This window comes from Bos grunniens, chromosome 28 (assembly GCF_055505025.1).
Source record: "Bos grunniens cultivar Pamir isolate PY7600 chromosome 28, Bosgru_T2T1.0, whole genome shotgun sequence".
Lineage (NCBI taxonomy): Eukaryota > Metazoa > Chordata > Mammalia > Artiodactyla > Bovidae > Bos > Bos grunniens.
In genome coordinates, this window is record NC_141192.1 from 11,966,299 (window position 1) to 11,985,324 (window position 19,026).

General features: G+C 46.2%; 1 protein-coding gene across 4 annotated transcripts in view; it reads right to left on the bottom strand.

Moving 5' to 3' along the window:
• LOC147342852 (uncharacterized) overlaps nucleotides 1-19,026 on the bottom strand; it is a 239,908-nt gene that overhangs the window by 40,342 nt on the left and 180,540 nt on the right. For 2 of the 4 annotated variants that reach the window (XR_015156751.1, XM_086381801.1), the window contains one exon: nucleotides 3,255-3,371. The exons of 1 other annotated variant lie outside the window; for it this stretch is intronic. Coding sequence is in view for 1 of the 3 variants with exons in the window: in XM_086381801.1 (XP_086237927.1) it covers nucleotides 3,255-3,371 (117 nt within the window). In the remaining 2 variants the exon portion in view is untranslated. Of the gene's footprint in view, nucleotides 1-550; nucleotides 768-3,254; nucleotides 3,372-19,026 lie in introns of those variants that run through there. One more of the 4 variants, XR_015156752.1, reaches the window with a different exon arrangement.

Genomic DNA, 19,026 nt, shown 5'->3' on the forward strand with positions numbered 1-19,026 from the left:
GGTGCAAAGACAAGGGGCACAGACTCGCCCTCTATAAGGAACTTGCAGCCCAGTGAGGGGAGACCAACAGAGAGGGATGGTCAGGTGGAGGTATGAATTATATTCTATGGGTCATGCATCTGATTGAAACAAATAGAGTGAGGCCAAATTTAAAAGGCCTTGAATGCTGCACCACAGACTTTGAATTTTATAAACAGTGGGGAGCCGCTGATGGTTTATAACCAGGAAAGCACTATAGTTATTCCTGTATTTCAGAAGAACTCTCAGGAACAGAGAAGGGTTAAGAGCAAGGGAAGAGAGGTCCAAGGAAACGTTCCTCAGTGGTGTCTGCAGCCCTTTCCTATCAGAGCTGACAGAGCTGAACATCTCTCACCAGCTCCTCCGGGGACATTACCACTGACACCCCGAAAAGGCCACAGTGGGAGGATTTACACCGTGGAAGCTGGTGAACAACACATGCAGAGCTTTCTTCCTCGGGGTCCCTATTTATCCGTATCTCCCAGGTGCTGGGGATGAAAGATGGATGCACTGCAGAACACACAGGACTTACTGACAAGCTGGGGTTCTCCGTTCAAATCCCTCCAGAACTTCACCAACTCTGGCTTTCATCTCAGCTCCCAGCCTTTTTCTTCAGAAACAGACTACGTCGAGCCTTTCCAACTTGGACAATCACCTCTGGTTGCTGTCCTCTGGGTGGAACTGACAAAATCAAGGCAAACTAAGAGGTTGAAAGCCCGGAGATGGGCTCTGTTTTGCTTTGTTTTCATAGCTTAGAGACCTCTGGAGCCTGGGGGATGAGCCACTGAGCAGTGAGAGAACAACATGTTTCATCTTTGTGTGGTGTTTGGGGCCAAATTACCTGACCCAGAAGCAAGAGAACTGGAAGGGATAAAGCTGCAGTGTCAAATTGCCTCCCCCAGCCTCCCAGAGCTCCGGTCCTCCTGCATCGGAGACAGAGGGGAACCCTGTGCCAGTTAAGCCACCGAGAGCTGCAGGCTGTGCTCCAGCTGGGAGGTGGGTCACCAGCAAAAGGGCTCAGAGAGAGATTATCTCCCAGCTCTCTCCTCACAAGCCTACCCTGGGGGCACGGCTGCTTTGTTTCGAGGTAAAACACGACTGTGTCTCTTCAGGGTGGCAGGAAGAGGGAAGGGATTTACAGGGATTCCATAAAGCTAGTGACTTATGATGTCAGTTACAATCTGAGGGTGGAAACAGGCACAACGGTTGAATGATCACAAGTTTGAGGAAGTGCTGACCACCGACCACTGTGAGCGGGAGATCCCACGCCAGGGTTCACAATGTCACAATGCCCAGACAAAAATTGCCTGCTACTGCATGTGCGGTGTATCAGAACCTTGTCCAGGTGTCGACATCAAAAAAATAAAGCGCTTCCTGCTTGTACATATTTTTTCTGCTTTAACATTTCACTCTCCCATCCATGCTGCAAGGGAAGCTAATTTCTACTTTGTATGCTCTAGAAATTAACCAATAGATGCATGCACATCCATTATCCCATCTTCTTTGATGTCGCTCCTTACTTTTATTCTCTCTTGCTCACCCTTCCTCCCTTCTAATTTCTACCAATTTGTCTTCTTTGCTTGAAATCTCTCTTCTTGTCCTGGGTCTGCCTGTCTCCTCCTCCTCACCGCCCCCACTCCATCTCCTTTCCTTCCTCTCCCTTTTTCTTTGTGGCTTTTGCACCCTTTTCTGACTCTTCTTTCTCCTCTTTTCTCTCTCGTCTCTTTTTTTCACTTCTCTCTCATTCAGCAGTCCTCCCAAGGTCAACAAGCAACTCTGCGGAGATTCTCACTCAAAAGAGCTCACTTGGCTTTAATTAGGATCCTTTCAGAAACCCTGACCTCGGAGAAAACCCTGCACTCAATCTGCAGAGTGCTCCATCTTATCACCTCCCTCTTCCACGCCTTTAAGAGCAAAAAATCCAATAAAAGAGATTTAGAATTGACATCTGGAGGAGCAACGGCGTCCCACCTTCTCTTCCTCAGCTGTATTGAGGAGAAAACTGAGGCTCCGAGAGAGACCACGACACTCCAAGTCACGTAGGCAGTTAGAGACAGAGCTAGCGTCAGAACCCTGGCTCCCCAAGCACCACGCCCATCAACCTCCCCCCTGGACCTGGCCACAGAGGGACCCCAGAGAGCATTAAAGAGAACATCTCCCAGGACCAGAATCTGCTTAGCAACAAGTGCTGACATTTTTCCAGACATGCCTCAAGGCATCCTGGGAAGAAGCTACAAAGTTAAACAAAAACAAACGATGAACTTGGTAATTGCACACACTCTTATTTTCTTAACAGACCGACTGGATCTCGTTAAGGGAGGCTTCTGAACATAGACAGAAAGAACCTTGTCGTCACCCGTTAAATATGTCTAATTTCACACACTGTCATGTAGCTCTCCAGCCAGCTGGCTCTCTGCTAAAAAGGAGTAAAGGATTGCGTCTTGGCCCATTTCTTAGCACGTAGGTATCTTTCGCAGGGAATATGAGGGACCCTGCTGTAATTGTCTAGCATTGGTAATCTTGCAAATTTGGCATCCTCAGCAGACTTTTAACTTCTCTGAAACAAAGACCTGGCTATTTCAGATGCTGTCATCTGGCCAGTGCAGACCTGGCATTTTACCTTACCTGAGTCCTGAACCCATCTCCTATCCTCAGTTTCCCCCAACGTAACATGAGAATGAACTCAAGTCTCCAAGGCCCTTCCAGGGCGAAGCTTTGCTGTTACCCAGATTCGCTCTACATTTGCCAAGACCTTAACTGCATAAAAATGTGGAACAGTCTGGTTTTTGTTACAGCCTTTGCTTACGGAACCTGTCTTCAAAATCAAGGAGCTTCCTGATGCCTCTTAATAAGCCTATACCTTAAAGAAAAATGGAAATTAAAATATTGAACCTCTGGGTGCACTCTGCTCCCTGTGATGAAATGTGTGTGGAGGACATGCATCTGGTTCAAGGACTTCATACAAAGTTATAATAACTTAACAGTAATAAGCTAATAGTCAAAAGGAATTAATAACAGCAATGTGGCCATTTAAGCAGTGAGATGGCCCCGTGTCGTGGAATTTTTGAAGCTAAACCCTCTTGAGTTTCTATAAGCTAATAGCAATTAGCTCCTGAGTTAATGGCAGCTGCGGTCATAATGAGATTGGAATTGATCATTTAGAAGCGGGCTCCCAGAAGCTGGTCTTCTGAGGCGTTTCAGTTGGAAAGCACTGCCTTGACCCCTTCTTCTCATACCTTTCATCATGACCCCATCTTCTTTAAGGCTTTCTGGACTCAGCACACTCCTTTCCCCATGTGGTACACAGTTCACTAGGGCTCCCAGAAGCGAAGCATCGAGGTGGGTTGTGCAGCCTACAGACCAAAAATATTGAGCCTTCAAAGGACAGAATTCACTCATGCTCTACCAACCCTTTTCTTGGCAGGTACCCTCTTAGCTTAGGGCTTCCCTGGTAGCTCAGCTGGTAAAGAATCCATCTGCAATGCACAAGACCCTGGTTAAATTCCTGGGTCAGGAAGATCCACTGGAGAAAGGATAGGCTACCCACTCCAGAATTCTTGGTTTTCCTGGTGGCTCAGTTGGTAAAGAATCTGCCCACAATGCGGGAGACCTGGGTTTGATCCCTGGGTTGGGGAGACCCCCTAGAGAAGAGAAAGGCTACCCACTCCTGTATTCTGGCCTGGATAATTCCATGGACTGTATAGTCCATGGGGTTGCAAAGAGTCAGACATGACTGAGCGACTTTTACACCCTCTTAGCAGGTTAGATCCATCTTAGCTTCAGATTCGATTCCTGACTCCACTACTTCTCCGAAGTGCCAGTGGATGAACTACTCCGAGCCTCAGTTTCCTCCACAGTAAAGTGGGGAAGCATATCATCGACCTCATGGAGTCATGTAATAATGGAGTAATAATGTAATAAGGAAATCTACACAGAAGGTCTTGTGTCATACCTTTCATAGAGGCTCAATGAATGTCTTCTTTTCTGCATTAGTTAGCTTTTGCGGTGTAACAAATCATCCCCCAAAGTAATGGCTTACTATAACAATTATTTTATCTAGCTCATGATTAGATGGGTCCGCTGGGTACTTTTTCTGGTTTGACACAGCTCATCTCCTCTGGGCTTTATCATGTGACTCTGGTCAGTTGATGGCTTGGTTGATGGCTGGATGGTCCACACATATTGGTGATTGACAGGCTGTCAGTGTGGATTGGAGGGGTAACTGGGCCACATGAATCTCACCCTGCAGCATGATATGCTGAGCTTATACACATGCTGGTGTCAGGGATCCAATCATAGAAAGACAGTAAAAGTCCCAATGTGCAAGTGCTCTACAAGTCAATGCTTATGTCATAGTTATTACTATCCCATTGGCCAAAGTCACATGACCAAACATAGAAACACTGGACCTCTTGATGTAAAGGAAATCTACTCAGAGATGGAAAGAATCTGTGGTCATTTTTCCAGTCTCCTATACTTTATTTTTGGAGAAGACAATGGCACCCCATTCCAGTACTCTTGCCTGGAAAATCCCATGGACGGAGGAGCCTGGTGTGCTGCAGTCCATGGGGTCGTGAAGAGTCAGGCATGACTGAGCAACTTCACTTTCACTTTTCACTTTCATGCATTGGAGAAGGAAATGGCAAGCCACTCCAGTGTTCTTGCCTGGAGAATCCCAGGAACAGGAGAGCCTGGTGGGCTGCCATCTCTGGGGTCGCACAGAGTCAGACTGAAATGACTTAGCAGCAGTAGCATACTTTATTTTCCTTTCATTAGCATTGTTCATCTACATACTGTGGCTACTGTGTGGTAGGTATTTAATAAGCTGTTACTGAATGAAAGAAAGAATGAGTAGTTGAAACTGGCCTTCTGACAGCAAAGCTGAGACTCCAAGACACGACATGGCTTGTACAAGACATCTCTACAATTTGATGGTGGCAGGAGTACTCAGACGCCACTCTCCTGACCTCCAGCCGGATGACGACTGTTTTCTTTATGTGGGTGAGGAAATTCATTAAAATAAAAGATATGAGCATGCTTTATAAAACATAAAGTGCTCCAGCACTTCAAGATATTTTTGGTATGTGCTTTTTCTGAGCATCAGTTTTCCTCACATATTCATAGGCATGGGTTGGCATCAGTGATCTTCCCACTCTATTGTCTGGGGTCATGTGGAAGGTGTTGTGGTTCAGAAGCAGCTCTGTCTCATGCTTCTCCAAAGATGGGATGGGGGAGTGGCAATAAAGCTATGTCTCTTCTGTCTTCAGATATTGCTGGAAATTTAGTATATGAGCCAATACATAGATACTCCTTGAGTTAGCTTTGAAGAGTCTGAACAAAAGGTGATTAAATCACAAAGCAATCATTTCCAAAGCTGTTTCCCTTTCCTATTTAAACAGCACAAATTATTTTCTCCTGAGGCTGAAAATCCACATTTGAGTAAAAATTAGACCTTATACCATCCCTATAAGAGACTCTAAACTTATGGCTGGGGGAGATATGGAGAATTTGAGGCAAATTCTGACTTTACCTTCCCTCTTTAAGTCAGTTAAGACTTCAGAGGGAAGACGGGGGAATAAAGCGCCCCATCTCTGGATTTACCTGCAGGTACTTTCTCTCTTTTCCCATATATCCTGGGATATTTGATCTCAAAGCAACATACCATCTCCTGCCATGCCTGGTGTATTAGTCAGCGTAGGCTAAGTTACGCTGCAACAACAAATATCCCCCAGCTCTCAGTGGCCTACAGCAACAAAGGTTTGCTTCTCACTCACATTATATGTCCTTTAAGATCAGTTGCAGCTAAGGTCTATGCCATTTTCCTTCTAGTACCAGGCTAAGAGAGCAGCCCGTGCCCAGGGTATTGTTAACCTCAGGTCTAGGGGAGTACAGAGTAGAACTCAATACACTTCTGTTCAGAAGTGGCACAATCCACTTCTGTTCACATTCCATCAGCTAAATCAAATCGAATGGCCAAGCCTAATGGGGTAAGGAGGGATAATCTTCCATGGAAAAGACCAGTGAATATTTTAAACAATAATATAATCTAACACATATGGCCTCGGCATGGGTCTGCTTGGTGCTGGTGTTTAGACAAGGGTATGTGTTTTCCAGGGCTGGGTGGGAGTGGCGGGAGAATGAGACCCAGGAGGGGTGTGGGGGAGGTGGGAGGCCCGCTGGTTTTCATGCTGTCTACTTCAGCCTCAGCAGAGGAAATTTTAATAGGCGCTTCCATGAAGCCATTTGCTCACGAACTCCACACATTTCCAGACGTTTCTTCTTGAAGCAGCCCCAAGACTTGCTGGAGGAAAGCCAGCAGCCTGTCTGGCCCTATTCTGAGAAATAAAATGTCCCCTCATCCAAAGGTCACATGGGGTGGAGGCTGAGTGCTGTTTGGAAAAGGTGGGATGGGGCCAAGTTCCATGTTGGGACGTGGATCATCCCAGAACCCCCTACATCTGACCCTTGAGCCCTACACAGCATCAGAGAGCCTTGGACCAGAGGGTGATCACTCACATCTCAGCTCAGCCTCCTCAACTAGTCACTCATGTGGGTTTTTGACAGTCAGTTCTCCACTCTGTACTTTTAATCAATAGCACCAGACCTTCCTTCCTTCCCCAAGAGATGGGAAATTCCCATGGAAAAGAGTAAACAGCAGCTTGCTTTATGGACCCCAGGGATGTGTGAGGAAGATAGCATATCTCAAGTCTGCTGTCCTCGTGTTTCTCACAAGGACTCGGACAGCAAGGAACCCTTCACCTCCAAGGGGTCCTTTAAATGGGTCTATGAGGCGAGGAGAGTGGGTGCAACCCCAGGAAGGCAGAGTTTGTAGTTCACATGAGAAACACTTTCTAACAAGGTCAGAGCCGTGGGGAGAGGGGATAGCGGACATGAGAGATAGTGGTCTTCCCTCATAAAATGTGCGCAAATAGGGCTCATGTCTGCTTCCCAAGGATGCTCCAGATGATGGTGAGCATGGGATAGATGTGGAGGCAGAATGCCTGAGGATCACACACTCTCAGAATTGAAGGAGGTTTAGCAAACTCAGCAGCAGAGGAATATGACCTCATGAATGGAACCACGAAAGATGGCATAGCACTTGCTCTCGCCTGACCTCACTTTGGTCCTTTGGAGGCTCCATCCTCCCTGACAATTCCAGGAGGCTTAGACTGTGGTTAATACTCCAGCCCCTTAATATTTCCTGCAGGCCTCACAGAAACAAGGCATCAACCTTCTGCACCCAGGAGCCAGGACATGCCATTTGAGCTGCACCCAGAAAACAGGGAGAGGTCCTTCGGCTACATCGTGGCCCCTGATGGCCAGGGAGCGGTGGTGCCACAATGCATGGGGCACTGGACTGGCCCCAGACTGAAGGACAGTGGCTGGACCATGCATGTGTTTGAGGGTAAGTGGGGAAGAGAGGGGAGGAGAGGTATTAGGGAATGGACTGGTCGCGCTTGTAGAAGAGTTCAGGGTTGGGGTTTTACAATGCTCATTTTCTTGAACTTGGGGCAATGTGGCTCTCTCCTCCTCTCTTCCTGTATCACCATCATGATCTTTCTTACCACTGAAAATGGCTTTGGCATTTCCCAAGGCCTGACAAGTTCACATCCTCCTGAAGGACTTGTGAACATAATCCTCTCCTGGTCAAGAAGACAGTTATGGCTGGGAGGGTGTGAGACTTACTGACTCAAACCCTGGACTGGCACCAAGCCTTGAGTGAGCCCGTGGCCCAGAAGCCAGCCTCCGCATTGGGAGGCATCCTCTCAATCAGCCAGGCAGCCCGTCCCTCCTCCACTGCAGGTGGGAGCCCGCAGAGTGACTGGGACTGGTTGTTGCACCGCAGCATGATGGTGGGTGTGGCCCTCAGGCCACTGCCTGCCCGCGGCTCCCAACCACAGCCTGGATGTGCACGTCAGGCTGGTGTCTGGTCTCCACGGGTGATGCGGCGGTGTCCTTCCCTGGGTGAGCCTGTACCCAGCCACACTGGTCTGGGGGTTGCACTGAGACTTCCGAGCAGTCCTTACAGTGAGGGATGGGGTAGGCATACTGCTGTATTTTCAGCTTGGCCCCTAGTATCCTAACCCTAATCCCTGAAAAGAGGAGAGTTGTTCTCCATTACGCAGATGAGAAAACTGAGACTCAGAGAAGGTCACCCAGGGGTCAACAATCAATGCTCCTTCCAGGGGTGCAGTCCCCTAGGTCAGAAGGCCTCCAGCCTGTCCACTTATAGAACATACAGGGGAGCCTGGGAGCCACTCAAATGCCTAGACCCCCATGTAGACCTACCCAGCAGGTAACACCACACAGCCCCTCTGCCAGTCGAACCTGGCTTGGTCCACTGGGGGTGGACATGCAATGCCAGACATGCTCCTTCTGAAGCAAAGGACTTGAGGCAAAGATAGCAAGGCCCTGAGTGGTGTGGCTCATGGGAATGCATCTTAGGTGCTCAGGAAGATGGGGGAGAAAAGAAGGCTTTGCTCCACTCCAGCATCTAATCTGCTGTGTAAAGTTCAGCAAGTTCCTTCCCCTCTCTGAGCCTCAGTTTTCCCACCTATAAAATTTGGTTTTGAAGGGCCATAGGCTAGAGTTTCTTTAAGGTGGAAATATCTGGACATATTCCCCATTCCCCTAGCCTGAAAAGGAGGGGTTGCTGGGAGACATTAATGTTGCCGGCACTGCTCAGGACTCTTCAGCGTCTCTGCTTGTTCTGAGCCTCCCACTCAATACTAGTGGCATCTGTCTTCAACTGTCCTCAGGCAGGGTGTTAAGCACTTTATACACGTGGTTGTATTTAATCCTCAACCACCATGTGGGAAAGGTAGTATACTCCCATTTTATAGCCCAGAAAACTGAGGCTCAGCAAGGTGAAGTGATCTATCCAAGGTGACACAGCTGGGAAGTGGCAGAGCTAAGATTCGCACCCAGAGCAGTGATGGGCTGCTCCTCCTGCCTTGAGCCAGCATGGCTGCTTTGGTGTCCCAGCTAATCACGGATAGTTTCTCCCTGAGGACAAGAACAGCTGAGCCTGCTATGAAGTGGAAGAGATAGCACAACAAAATAAACCAAGACGGATTGGAGCAGAGGGTTTCCAATGGAATCATGCTGCAAAACTGTCTTTTTCTGCAAGCTGCCCCTCTTAGGAGCTTCAAAGAGAAACCTGCTCCCAAGCAGGATCTTTTGCCTGAGCCAAAAGCCATTTGTCTGGAATATTAATATGCCAGCAGCTGCCTGTGACGGTGTCTGCCGCTGATCACACACTCCCAGCAAAGATTCCTTCTGGGAATGCTCCGGGAGGCTCCAGGAAGCTAATGGGCCCCCTGCGACACATTCTAGTTACCTTTGTTTGGCTTTCCCAGAGCCTCAGATGGGACCTCTGGGTAGGACGGGACATGTCTGGCAGCAGAGCCACCCACCACACCACGGACGATGGGTCTGCCTGGCTCATGGCGGCATTATGCTCAGGAAAGAACAGAGAAAGACCCTTGAGATCTGACCCCGGTGCTACATCTAGCACCAGAAAGAGACAGGCTGGAGGCCAGCCTCATCTTGAAGGAAGGAGCACTGAACTTAGAGGAGACCCAGCCTCCAGCTATAGCTCAGTCACGCCAATGCTGGGCAATCTTGAGTCAGCCACAGGGCCCCAGGACGGCAGTCTCCCTTTCTGTAAATTGAGGGGGTTGGGCTTGATGCTCTCTAAAGGCCCTCCAAATGGAACACATGCTAATGATGTGCTAGGAGGACTAGCCTTTGGGTTCGAATCCCAAGTCTGCCACAGGGCAACTTGGCAACTTGCTGAGGCTCCTATGTCATTGTTGTGACACAAACAGAACGAGATTATTGCTGCCAGGGTCAGAGGAGGGCCCGGTCTGTAGAATTAGAGGGCATTTGCTGAGGATGAAGCTGAGATTTCATCCACTACCTAAAGTCAATGCAGAAAAATCCAGCTGGAATGATTCTACTTCCTCTGAGCTGCTCACTTCACAAGACTGGTGGTTCTTAATTAATCACTATGAACAGTAATGAAATGATGTTTCCGGGAATGACACAGTGCAAAACATCTCCTCCCACGGGAACGTCTTGTGTTCTATAAGGTCATGATCAGATGGCAAAATTTTGTGACACCAACTCATACCCACCCCTGCCAACTGTGTGATCCTACTTTGCCCTTTCAGTGGAAATTCAGAGAAACTACTCAGCAATGGTAATAATAGCAAACTCTCACTGACAACTAACACATTGTGTTACTGTTCCAAGAGCTTTATATATTCAAATTCACTTAATGTGGGGGGAAGGAGAGGGTGGGATGAATTGAGAAAGTAGCATTAACATATACACACTATCATGTGTAAAGCAGACAGACAGTGGGAAGTCATTATATAACACAGGGAGCCCAGCGTGGCACTCCGTGATGACCTAGAGAGATGGGATGGGGGAAGGGAGGGAGGCTCAAGATGGAGGGAATATATATATAATTATGACTGATTCACCTAGTTGTATGGCAGAAACCAACATAACACTGTAAAGTGATTTTCCTCCAATTAAAAAATAAATTTAAAAAAATTCACTTAACGCTTATGACAGCCTTGTGAAATAGGTACTATTTCACAGACAGAGTATGAAATATATCAAGGCCACCAAGGTGTCAAGTAGCAGAGGTGGAATTTAAATCCAGGGACTATGGCTTGAGTTTGTTTCTTACCCAACAGGTCAGTGGTTCTCAAACACACTTGTGCATTAGAATCACCTGGGGAAGGGGGTTGTTGAAATACAGTGTTGAATGCCAACCTCACAGGGCTATGTAGGAACTGAGAACTTGTGATTCCAAAAAATTCCCAGATGATGCTAGTCTGGGGGCCACACTCTGAGAGCTACTGCTTTAGGCTGTGCTGCTTTAGAATCCAAGGGAAACTGAATTCCATGAGAGCCCCAAGGTCACTGGCAGCTCCGGGATCCTAGTCCTTTCTGAAGTGTTATTCACAGGAAGTCCTCCCACAGGTTGCCGATCAATATTATATGGTAAAAGCGGGCATGAGACCCATAGTCAAGTATGTCTGAGAAATTTAGGTTCAATAGATTTAAAAAGGTTTCTTTGCTGGCTTTCTGCTTTGTGTTTTTTTATGCAGCATCTGAATGAACACTGACAGAGTTGGGCAAGTTGTCTAAACATATTTGAGCTTTGGTGTTTTCTTTGCACCAAGTAGTTCGTGGTAACAGTGCTCACCAGAACAGCATTGGGAAAACGCTGACCCAGACTGTTGCTCACCAGCTCCAACAGGGGAGGCCTTGGAGGCCTTCTGTGGGAGGCCTAGAGTCCAAGCAGACTGTTTGGGGCCTACTGAGATGGTCTCCAGACTCCTAGAAGTGGATCAGAATCAACGTGGATTACACAAGACAAAGACTCTACCCCTCTTCTCCAGCCCAGCGGATCACACTTATACCTTCTGCAAATCTCTGAAACAAATACTCTAACTTGAGGGGAATCCAGGCAAGAGAGTAGAGATGTTTAGGTACAACTCCATCTCAACTTCCGTTTACTCCAAGTGCAAAGGATCCTTCAGGATCCAAGTTTAGCACACAAATACATTCTCTGTGAAAGAGGAAGGCCTGTTTTACTCAAAACACCAGTAAGAAAGGATGAGCTCTATTTCTCAAGTCTCCAAGGAAGATTTATGCTATTCTTGGCACTGTGGAGAATACAATGTGGTGCAGGAGGCTTCCCAAGGCCCAGATAATCCATGCCAAGGTAGGCTGCAGCCAGAGACAAAGAGCATTTGGAGGGTAGGGAGTCATCTCTCACCAGGGATCAAGGAGCTAAGTCAAAAGGCAGATGGTATTCTGAGAAGGAAGTGGCTTCCCTTCCCACCTAATCCAACCACAACTCCTTCTCCAGAGGTAGTGACTGCTGGAGTCAGGAAGCAGCAGGATCTGCACACTGGGAGCACATTCCCAAGGTCTAACAATGAGCGTAGAATTTCATTTCCTCTCTGGTCCAGGCAACAGTTTGGGTCTCAGCAGCTAAGAGCACTGAGGAGGAGATCAGAGCAATAGAAGGTCCTGGGGAAACCCCAAGCTTTGGAGATGTCAGAATGTCTTAAGCTAGCTCTAGTGTTTCTGAGAATATCTGCTGGTCTTCCCGGCCACCTGAATAGGTGGGCTGAACAGGTGGGCTGGGACCTCACCATTTCTGTGGCTAAGGAGATAATGAGAAAATGAAGACAATTCCCCTGGGTGCCTCTACATGCAGTCTGCAACTTGGCAGCTGCAGTCATCTGAAGACTTTACTGGGCTGATGGGGGGCATGCTTCCAATATGACTCACTCCCATGGCTTATGGCAAGACAACTCCATTTCTCACCATGCAGTGTCTCCATAGGACTGCTTGAGAGTCCTCAAAATATGGCATCTGGGTTCTTCCAAGCTAGTAATCCAAAAGAGACAACAAGAAGGAAGCCACAGTGCTTTTCATGACCTAGTCTCAGAAGCCACACAGTGTCGCTTCTTACATTCTTCTCATTAGAAGGAAGTCCAGCCCTACACAAAGGGAGGCAACGAAGCTCCGCCTCATGGATTTATTTTAAAACTACCACATCATCTAAGGGCAACAATTAGGGAACGAGTCAGACCGTAAAAATGAATCAAAACAGAGATTGTGGAAGACTGCAAGAGAGAGAGAGAGAGAGAAACAGCAGTGAGTAATTAACCTATACATAGTTAAATTTAAATGGATAATTATAGAGTTTTGTGGAATGTGTAATGAACGTGCTAAATAGAGACCTTGAAACACAAATGACACAATATTAGAGGAAAACCTAATAATGATCTGGAACCAATTATAATGAAACTATCTTGGGAAAAACTAGGACCTGAGGGAGGCAAAGGAAAAGAAGGTACAAGGAAAAGGGTTCTGAAGCTCTCATCTGTAGGAAGAGTAGGGAATTAACAGAGTTTTAAAGGCCATAAAGTATTGGAGTGAAGAGAAAAGCAGCAGGGGAAATATTTGTCATTTTGTTTTCACAGAATAGAGAAGTGAGTATTTAATTATGAGTGTGAGGAAACAAAAGGAAACCATTAGTAGGACATAAAAATTGAGCGAAAATTGCAAAGGGATAAGAAGAATGAAGAATAATGGAAACTGAAAAAAAAACTTAAGAAAAAGAAGAAACAAAATAAGTAGTAAATATAAAAGCCAACTGAAGGAATAAAATTATGTAAGAATGTTGCTGTACTAAGCGTGAATGGACAAAATCTTTCTGTTAAAAGATAGGGACCTCCAGTTGTTTTTTTAAACAAGAAATGAAAAAGCTTTCTATATGCCGGGAAGATTTTGGATAAAGGTAAAAATGAAGAAAAACAGGACAAAGGTGAGGGGATTTTCCATGGCACATTCAGGGACCTAAAAACCCATCGCTAACTGTGCCAGTACTGTTTCTTCACTAGTTCCTCGCCCTACTGCTGCTACCAGTGTCAAAAGTGAACAAGGAACCAGGAAAGAACTCTGACAACTTAAACAGAAGGCTCACGGTTATTAAAAACTTTCCAAAAATCAATACCACAGAAGAGTTGCAGAAAATTGCTTATTTCATTTCTTTCAACCCTAGCTGTGGTTAAGGATTGCTTCATTTTTAATTTTTCTAGCTCATCAGAAAGAACTGGAAGTACAATATCACAGAATAGAGTTAAATAACTACATTCAACCATAAATATTTGTTATTCAACTGCTAAGGGATGGCAGTCTTTTGTGGATACAGAAGTCAACAAGACAAAGAAAGCCACTGCTCTTGTGAGGCTTACATTCTAGTAAAGGTAACTGTTTATAACAATGAAATACTGGTCGTGGTCAGTACCATAAAGAAAATAAAAGCAGGACAGGTGGGCAGGGACTGTGTATTATTTAACCCATCAAACCATAGACTCATTAAGGGTAAAGTTTGCTCACCTCCGTATCTATAGGGCCTCAAGCCAGACAGAGATGTCATGTAATAATTGAGGAGAAATTGGAGGCAGATAAAGAGAAAACATGGTTTTAGATTTCTGCTTATTCTTTATGTGGCAGATAATAGGTAAGAGAGAATCAGGAAAGGTTTTAGACTAATGTGATAAATTTGAGTCTCCAGGAGATTTGATTCAACCTCTGTGTACAGGATGAGCAAGAGCTGTGGGAATGGGGAGTGGAGAGGTCCACCCCAGAGGTGGGGATACCGGCACTCTTGAGCAACATTGTCCAGTAGAACTTTCTGTTGTGGTAGAAATGCTCCAGGCCCTGATGTCCAATATGATAAATACCCACAGATCTGAAGCACTTGAAATGAAGTGACTGAGGTGCTGATTGCTTTATTTTAGAAAATGTAAATATCCATATATATAGCTAGTGGCTGCCACACTGGACAGGAGGTTCCGGGGGGATCCAAGCTAGATCCTGGGTGTTGATGCTATGATTAGTATGGGGAGCCAGGAGTGAAGTTAGATTCAGTTTAAGGTCTTGGGCAAGTCACTCAACCTCTTTGAGCCTGTTTCTTCCTGAGAAAAAGGAGATAATTAGACTTGTCTTCCACTTATGGGAACTTACAAACCACAAAGACTACCAGCTGTCAGATGATGCCTCGTGATCAGCAGCTGAGTCTACACTACACCAGAAGTCGATTGTGCAGTCTTCTTGGGGGCAATTTGGAGATAGACAGACAAATATATTTATTCATCTATGTATTTACTTCTTTACTGTATATTGTCTCCTATATATGCATTCAAGGCCTTTGACTCAGTCAGTCTTCTTATTTAAATATACCTAAAGATTACCAAATTCAGATTTAAATTGAAGAAAGGCAGGGAAAACCACTAGACTATTCACGCATGACCTAAATCAAATCCCTTAACAATTATACAGTGGAAGTGAGAAATAGATTTCAGAGGCTAGATCTGATAAAGTGCCTGATGAACTATGGATGGAGGTTCGTGACATTGTACAGGAGACAGGGATCAAGACCATCCCCAAGAAAAAGAAATGCAAAAAAGCAAAATGGCTGTCTGAGGAGGCCTTACAAATAGCTGTGAAAAGAAGCAAAAAGCAAAGGAGAAAAGGAACAATATGCCCATTTGAATGTAGAGTTCCAAAGAATAGCAAGGAGAGATAAGAAAGCCTTCCTCAGTAATCAATGCAGAGAAATAGAGGAAAACAATAGAATGGGAAAGACTAGAGATCTCTTCAAGAAAATTAGAGATACCAAGGGAACATTTCATGCAACCATGACCTCAATAAAGGACAGAAATGGTATGGACCTAACAGAAGCAGAAGATATTAAGAAGAGGCAGCAAGAATATGCAGAAGAACTGTACAAAAAAGATCTCCATGACCCACATAATCACAATGGTGTGATCACTCACCTAGAGCCAGACATCCTGGAATGCAAAGTCAAGTGGGCCTTAGGAAGCATCACTATGAATAAAGCTTGTGGAGGTGATGGAATTCCAGTGGAGCTCTTTCAAATCCTGAAAGATGGTGGTGTGAAAGTGCTGCACTCAATATGCCAGCAAATTTGGAAAACTCAGCAGTGGTCACAGGACTGGAAAAGGTCAGTTTTCATTCCAATCCCAAAGAAAGTCAATGCCAAAGAATGCTCAAACTACCGCACAATTGTATTCATCTCATGCAAAGCCAATGGCACCCCACTCCAGTACCCTTGCCTGGAAAAGCCCATGGATGCAGGAGCCTGGTAGGCTGAAGTCCATGGGGTTGCTAAGAGTTGGACATGACTGAGCGACTTCACTTTCAGTCTTCACTTTCATGCATTGGAGAAGGAAATGGCAACCCACTCCAGTGTTCTTGCCTAGAGAATCCCAGGGACGGGGCAGCCTGGTGGGCTGCTGTCTATGGGGTCGCACAGAGTCGGACACAACTGAAGTGACTTAGCAGCAGCAGCAGCACACGCTAATAAAGTAATGCTCAAAATTCTCCAAGCCAGGCTTCAGCAATACATGAATGATGAACTTCCAAATGTTCAAGCTCGTTTTAGAAAAGGCAGAGATCAAATTGCCAACATCCACTGGATCATCAAAAAAGCAACAGAGTGCCAGAAAAACATCTATTTCTGCTTTATTGACTATGCCAAAGCCTGTGACTGTGTGGATCACAATAAACTGTGGAAAATTTTGAAAGAGGTGGGAATACCAGACCACCTGATCTGCCTCTTGAGAAACCTATATGCAGGTCAGGAAGAAACAGTTAGAACTGGACATGGAACAACAGACTGGTTCCAAATAGGAAAAGGAGTACGTCAAGGCTGTGTATTGTCACCCTGCGTATTTAACTTATATGCAGAGTACATCATGAGAAACACTGGGCTGACTGAAGCACAAACTGGAATCAAGATTGCCGGGAGAAAAATCAATCACCTCAGATATGCAGATGACACCACCCTTATGGCAGAAAGTGAAGAAGAACTAAAGTGCCTCTTGATGAAAGTGAAAGAGGAGAGTGAAAAAGTTGGCTTAAAACTCAACATTCAGAAAACGAAGATCATGGCATCCAGTCCCATCACTTCATGGCAAATAGATGTGGAAACATTGGAAACAGTGGCTGACTTTATTTTGGGGGGCTCCAAAATCACTGCAGATGGTGACCCCAGCCATGAAATTAAAAGACGCTTACTCCTTGGAAGGAAAGTTATGACCAACCTAGACAGCATACTCAAAAGCAGAGATGTTACTTTGCCAACAAAGGTCCATCTAGTCAAGGCTATGGTTTTTCCAGTAGTTACGTATGGATGTGAGAGTTGGACTATAAAGAAAGCTAAGTGCCAAAGAATTGGTGCTTTTGAACTGTGATGTTGGAGAAGACTCTTGAGAGTCCCTTGGACTGCAAGGAGATTCAACCAGTCCATTCTAAAGGAGATCAGTCCTGGGTGTTCATTGGAGGGACTGATGTTGAAGCTGAAACTCCAACACTTTGGCCACCTGATGCGAAGAGCTGACTCATTTGAAAAGACCCTGATGCTGGGAAAGATTGAAGGCAGGAGGAGAAGGGGAAGACAGAGGATGAGATGGTTGGATGGCATCACCAACTCAATGGTCATGAGTTTGGGTAAACTCCAGGAGTTGGTAATGAACTGGGAGGCCTGGCGTGCTGCAGTCCATGGGGTCACAAAGAGTACGACATGATTGGGTGACTGAACTGAACTGAACTGAAAGAAAATAATCAGAAACTCAGGCAAATATGTAGGTGGAAAGATGTTTCTTAAAGTGTTATATATAGTAGTAGTTAGATGGAACCTAAATCTTCATCTATAGATTATCTCAAGAAGCAAAACTTTATCCATATATTAGAACACATACCCTAAAAAATGGTGATGTCAAATAATATTTAATAAGGAATTAAATATTGTGGAATATTGTTGCCAGTTATATACGTCTATATATTGACAAGACTCAGAGGAAAGCCATTCAGCCACTGGTGGGGATTATCATTAGGTGATGGGATTTCAATGCATGTTTTATTTTTTCTTGTATCTTTTCATAGTTTCTCAGCAATATATGATAAGCTTGCATTGTTTTCTTTTATAATGAAGCAATGGGGGTGGGAAAAGATTATTTTTAAAAGAGGAAAGCAATATCTTATTTTTAAAGAGATATTACTTTTGAAATAAATAGCACAACCCAGAGCCCCCAGATCTTGACATCAGGAAGGAGGCAACTTCCCAGAGCAACAGACTGAGGGATCCTGGGCCCAAAACCCCTGTAGGTTCCAGAGGTACAGGAATTTATTGTGGCTGGTGGCCTGCCATGAGGCACCTCCCTCTCTTCACCCCAGCTAGGCCAGTGGCTAGGCTTCCAAGCAGGAAAGCTGTATGCAGGACATCGGAAGGGCCTAGCGGAGGGTGAGAGCAACAGGGGACAAATCGTTTGGCATGTCCATCTCCATCTCTCTCCGTCCACCACCCCATCTGACTTCCTGTGTTCCCTCCGTCTCACTATCCATGTCTGTCTCATGCCCCTGTCTCTGCTCTCTGCACCTTCTGACTCCCTCCTCTCCATGTCTGTCTTTAGCCCCCATCCCCTCTGCCTCCCCACTCTCTGCCCCCTCCTGCCTAGGGATGCTGCTGAGCTTGGCAGGGTGCTGAAGGTTCTGAGCTGGGACCTGTCGAAGGCCCGGGAGCTGTTACTATTACTGGGAGCTGCTCCTGTCAAAAGAACGTTCTCACATGTCTTGAATCAGAAGAGGGTGTCTTGCCTCGTTCTGCCTGATCCCAACAAATTCTACATATAGTCTCCACACAGCTCCCTCCTACCCCCAAGTGCAAGGAAGGAGGCATTTGGAAAGCTATTTGAGAACATGTAAAGTCACTCAGGGGACAGAGGAGGGGGCCACATCTGAATTCTGATGAGTAGAGAGGTCTGCCCTCACCCACCCTCACTCACAGATGTCTGCATTGAGCATTCTATGCTGAAAACATCTCCCGGGGCCAAGCAAGGCAGGCTTTGGGCCGGAAGCTGAGTCATTTGCTAAGCACTCCCCAGAAGACCTGATTCCGAGGAGGAAGCTGCCAGGGCACAGGGCAGGGCACAGGGCTTGCAGAAGGGCGAGTGATCTCCCATCTGGGCTCAGCTGCCTTCTCTTCTGCTGGTAAAAACTCAAAGCCATCCACATAGGGACCCCCAGGAGCATGTCTGCAGCTCCTGGACAGTCAGTCCACTGACAGAGGGCTGGGTGAAGGTGGGCTTCTCTATTTGGCAATTTGGGAAAAGAGAGAAGTTGCTGCAGAAGTTGGGGAGTTGGGTGGTCGAGGGAGGGTGGCCCAGTGGGCAGACCCTTGCCTGGAGGAATGAGCTCAGGGGCAATGAACAGGCCAGGTGGAGCAGGCTTCTTAGGTCCCAGGGGTCCTTCAAAGAACTGCTCCTCTGTGAATGCAGCACAATGTTTCATTTTACTGAATTCTATTTTGCTTTACCTTTGCTGTGCCTCATCACTCATGTGCCCTGCAGCCCATGTGCTTGCAGTGAAAAACAGCTCCCTTTC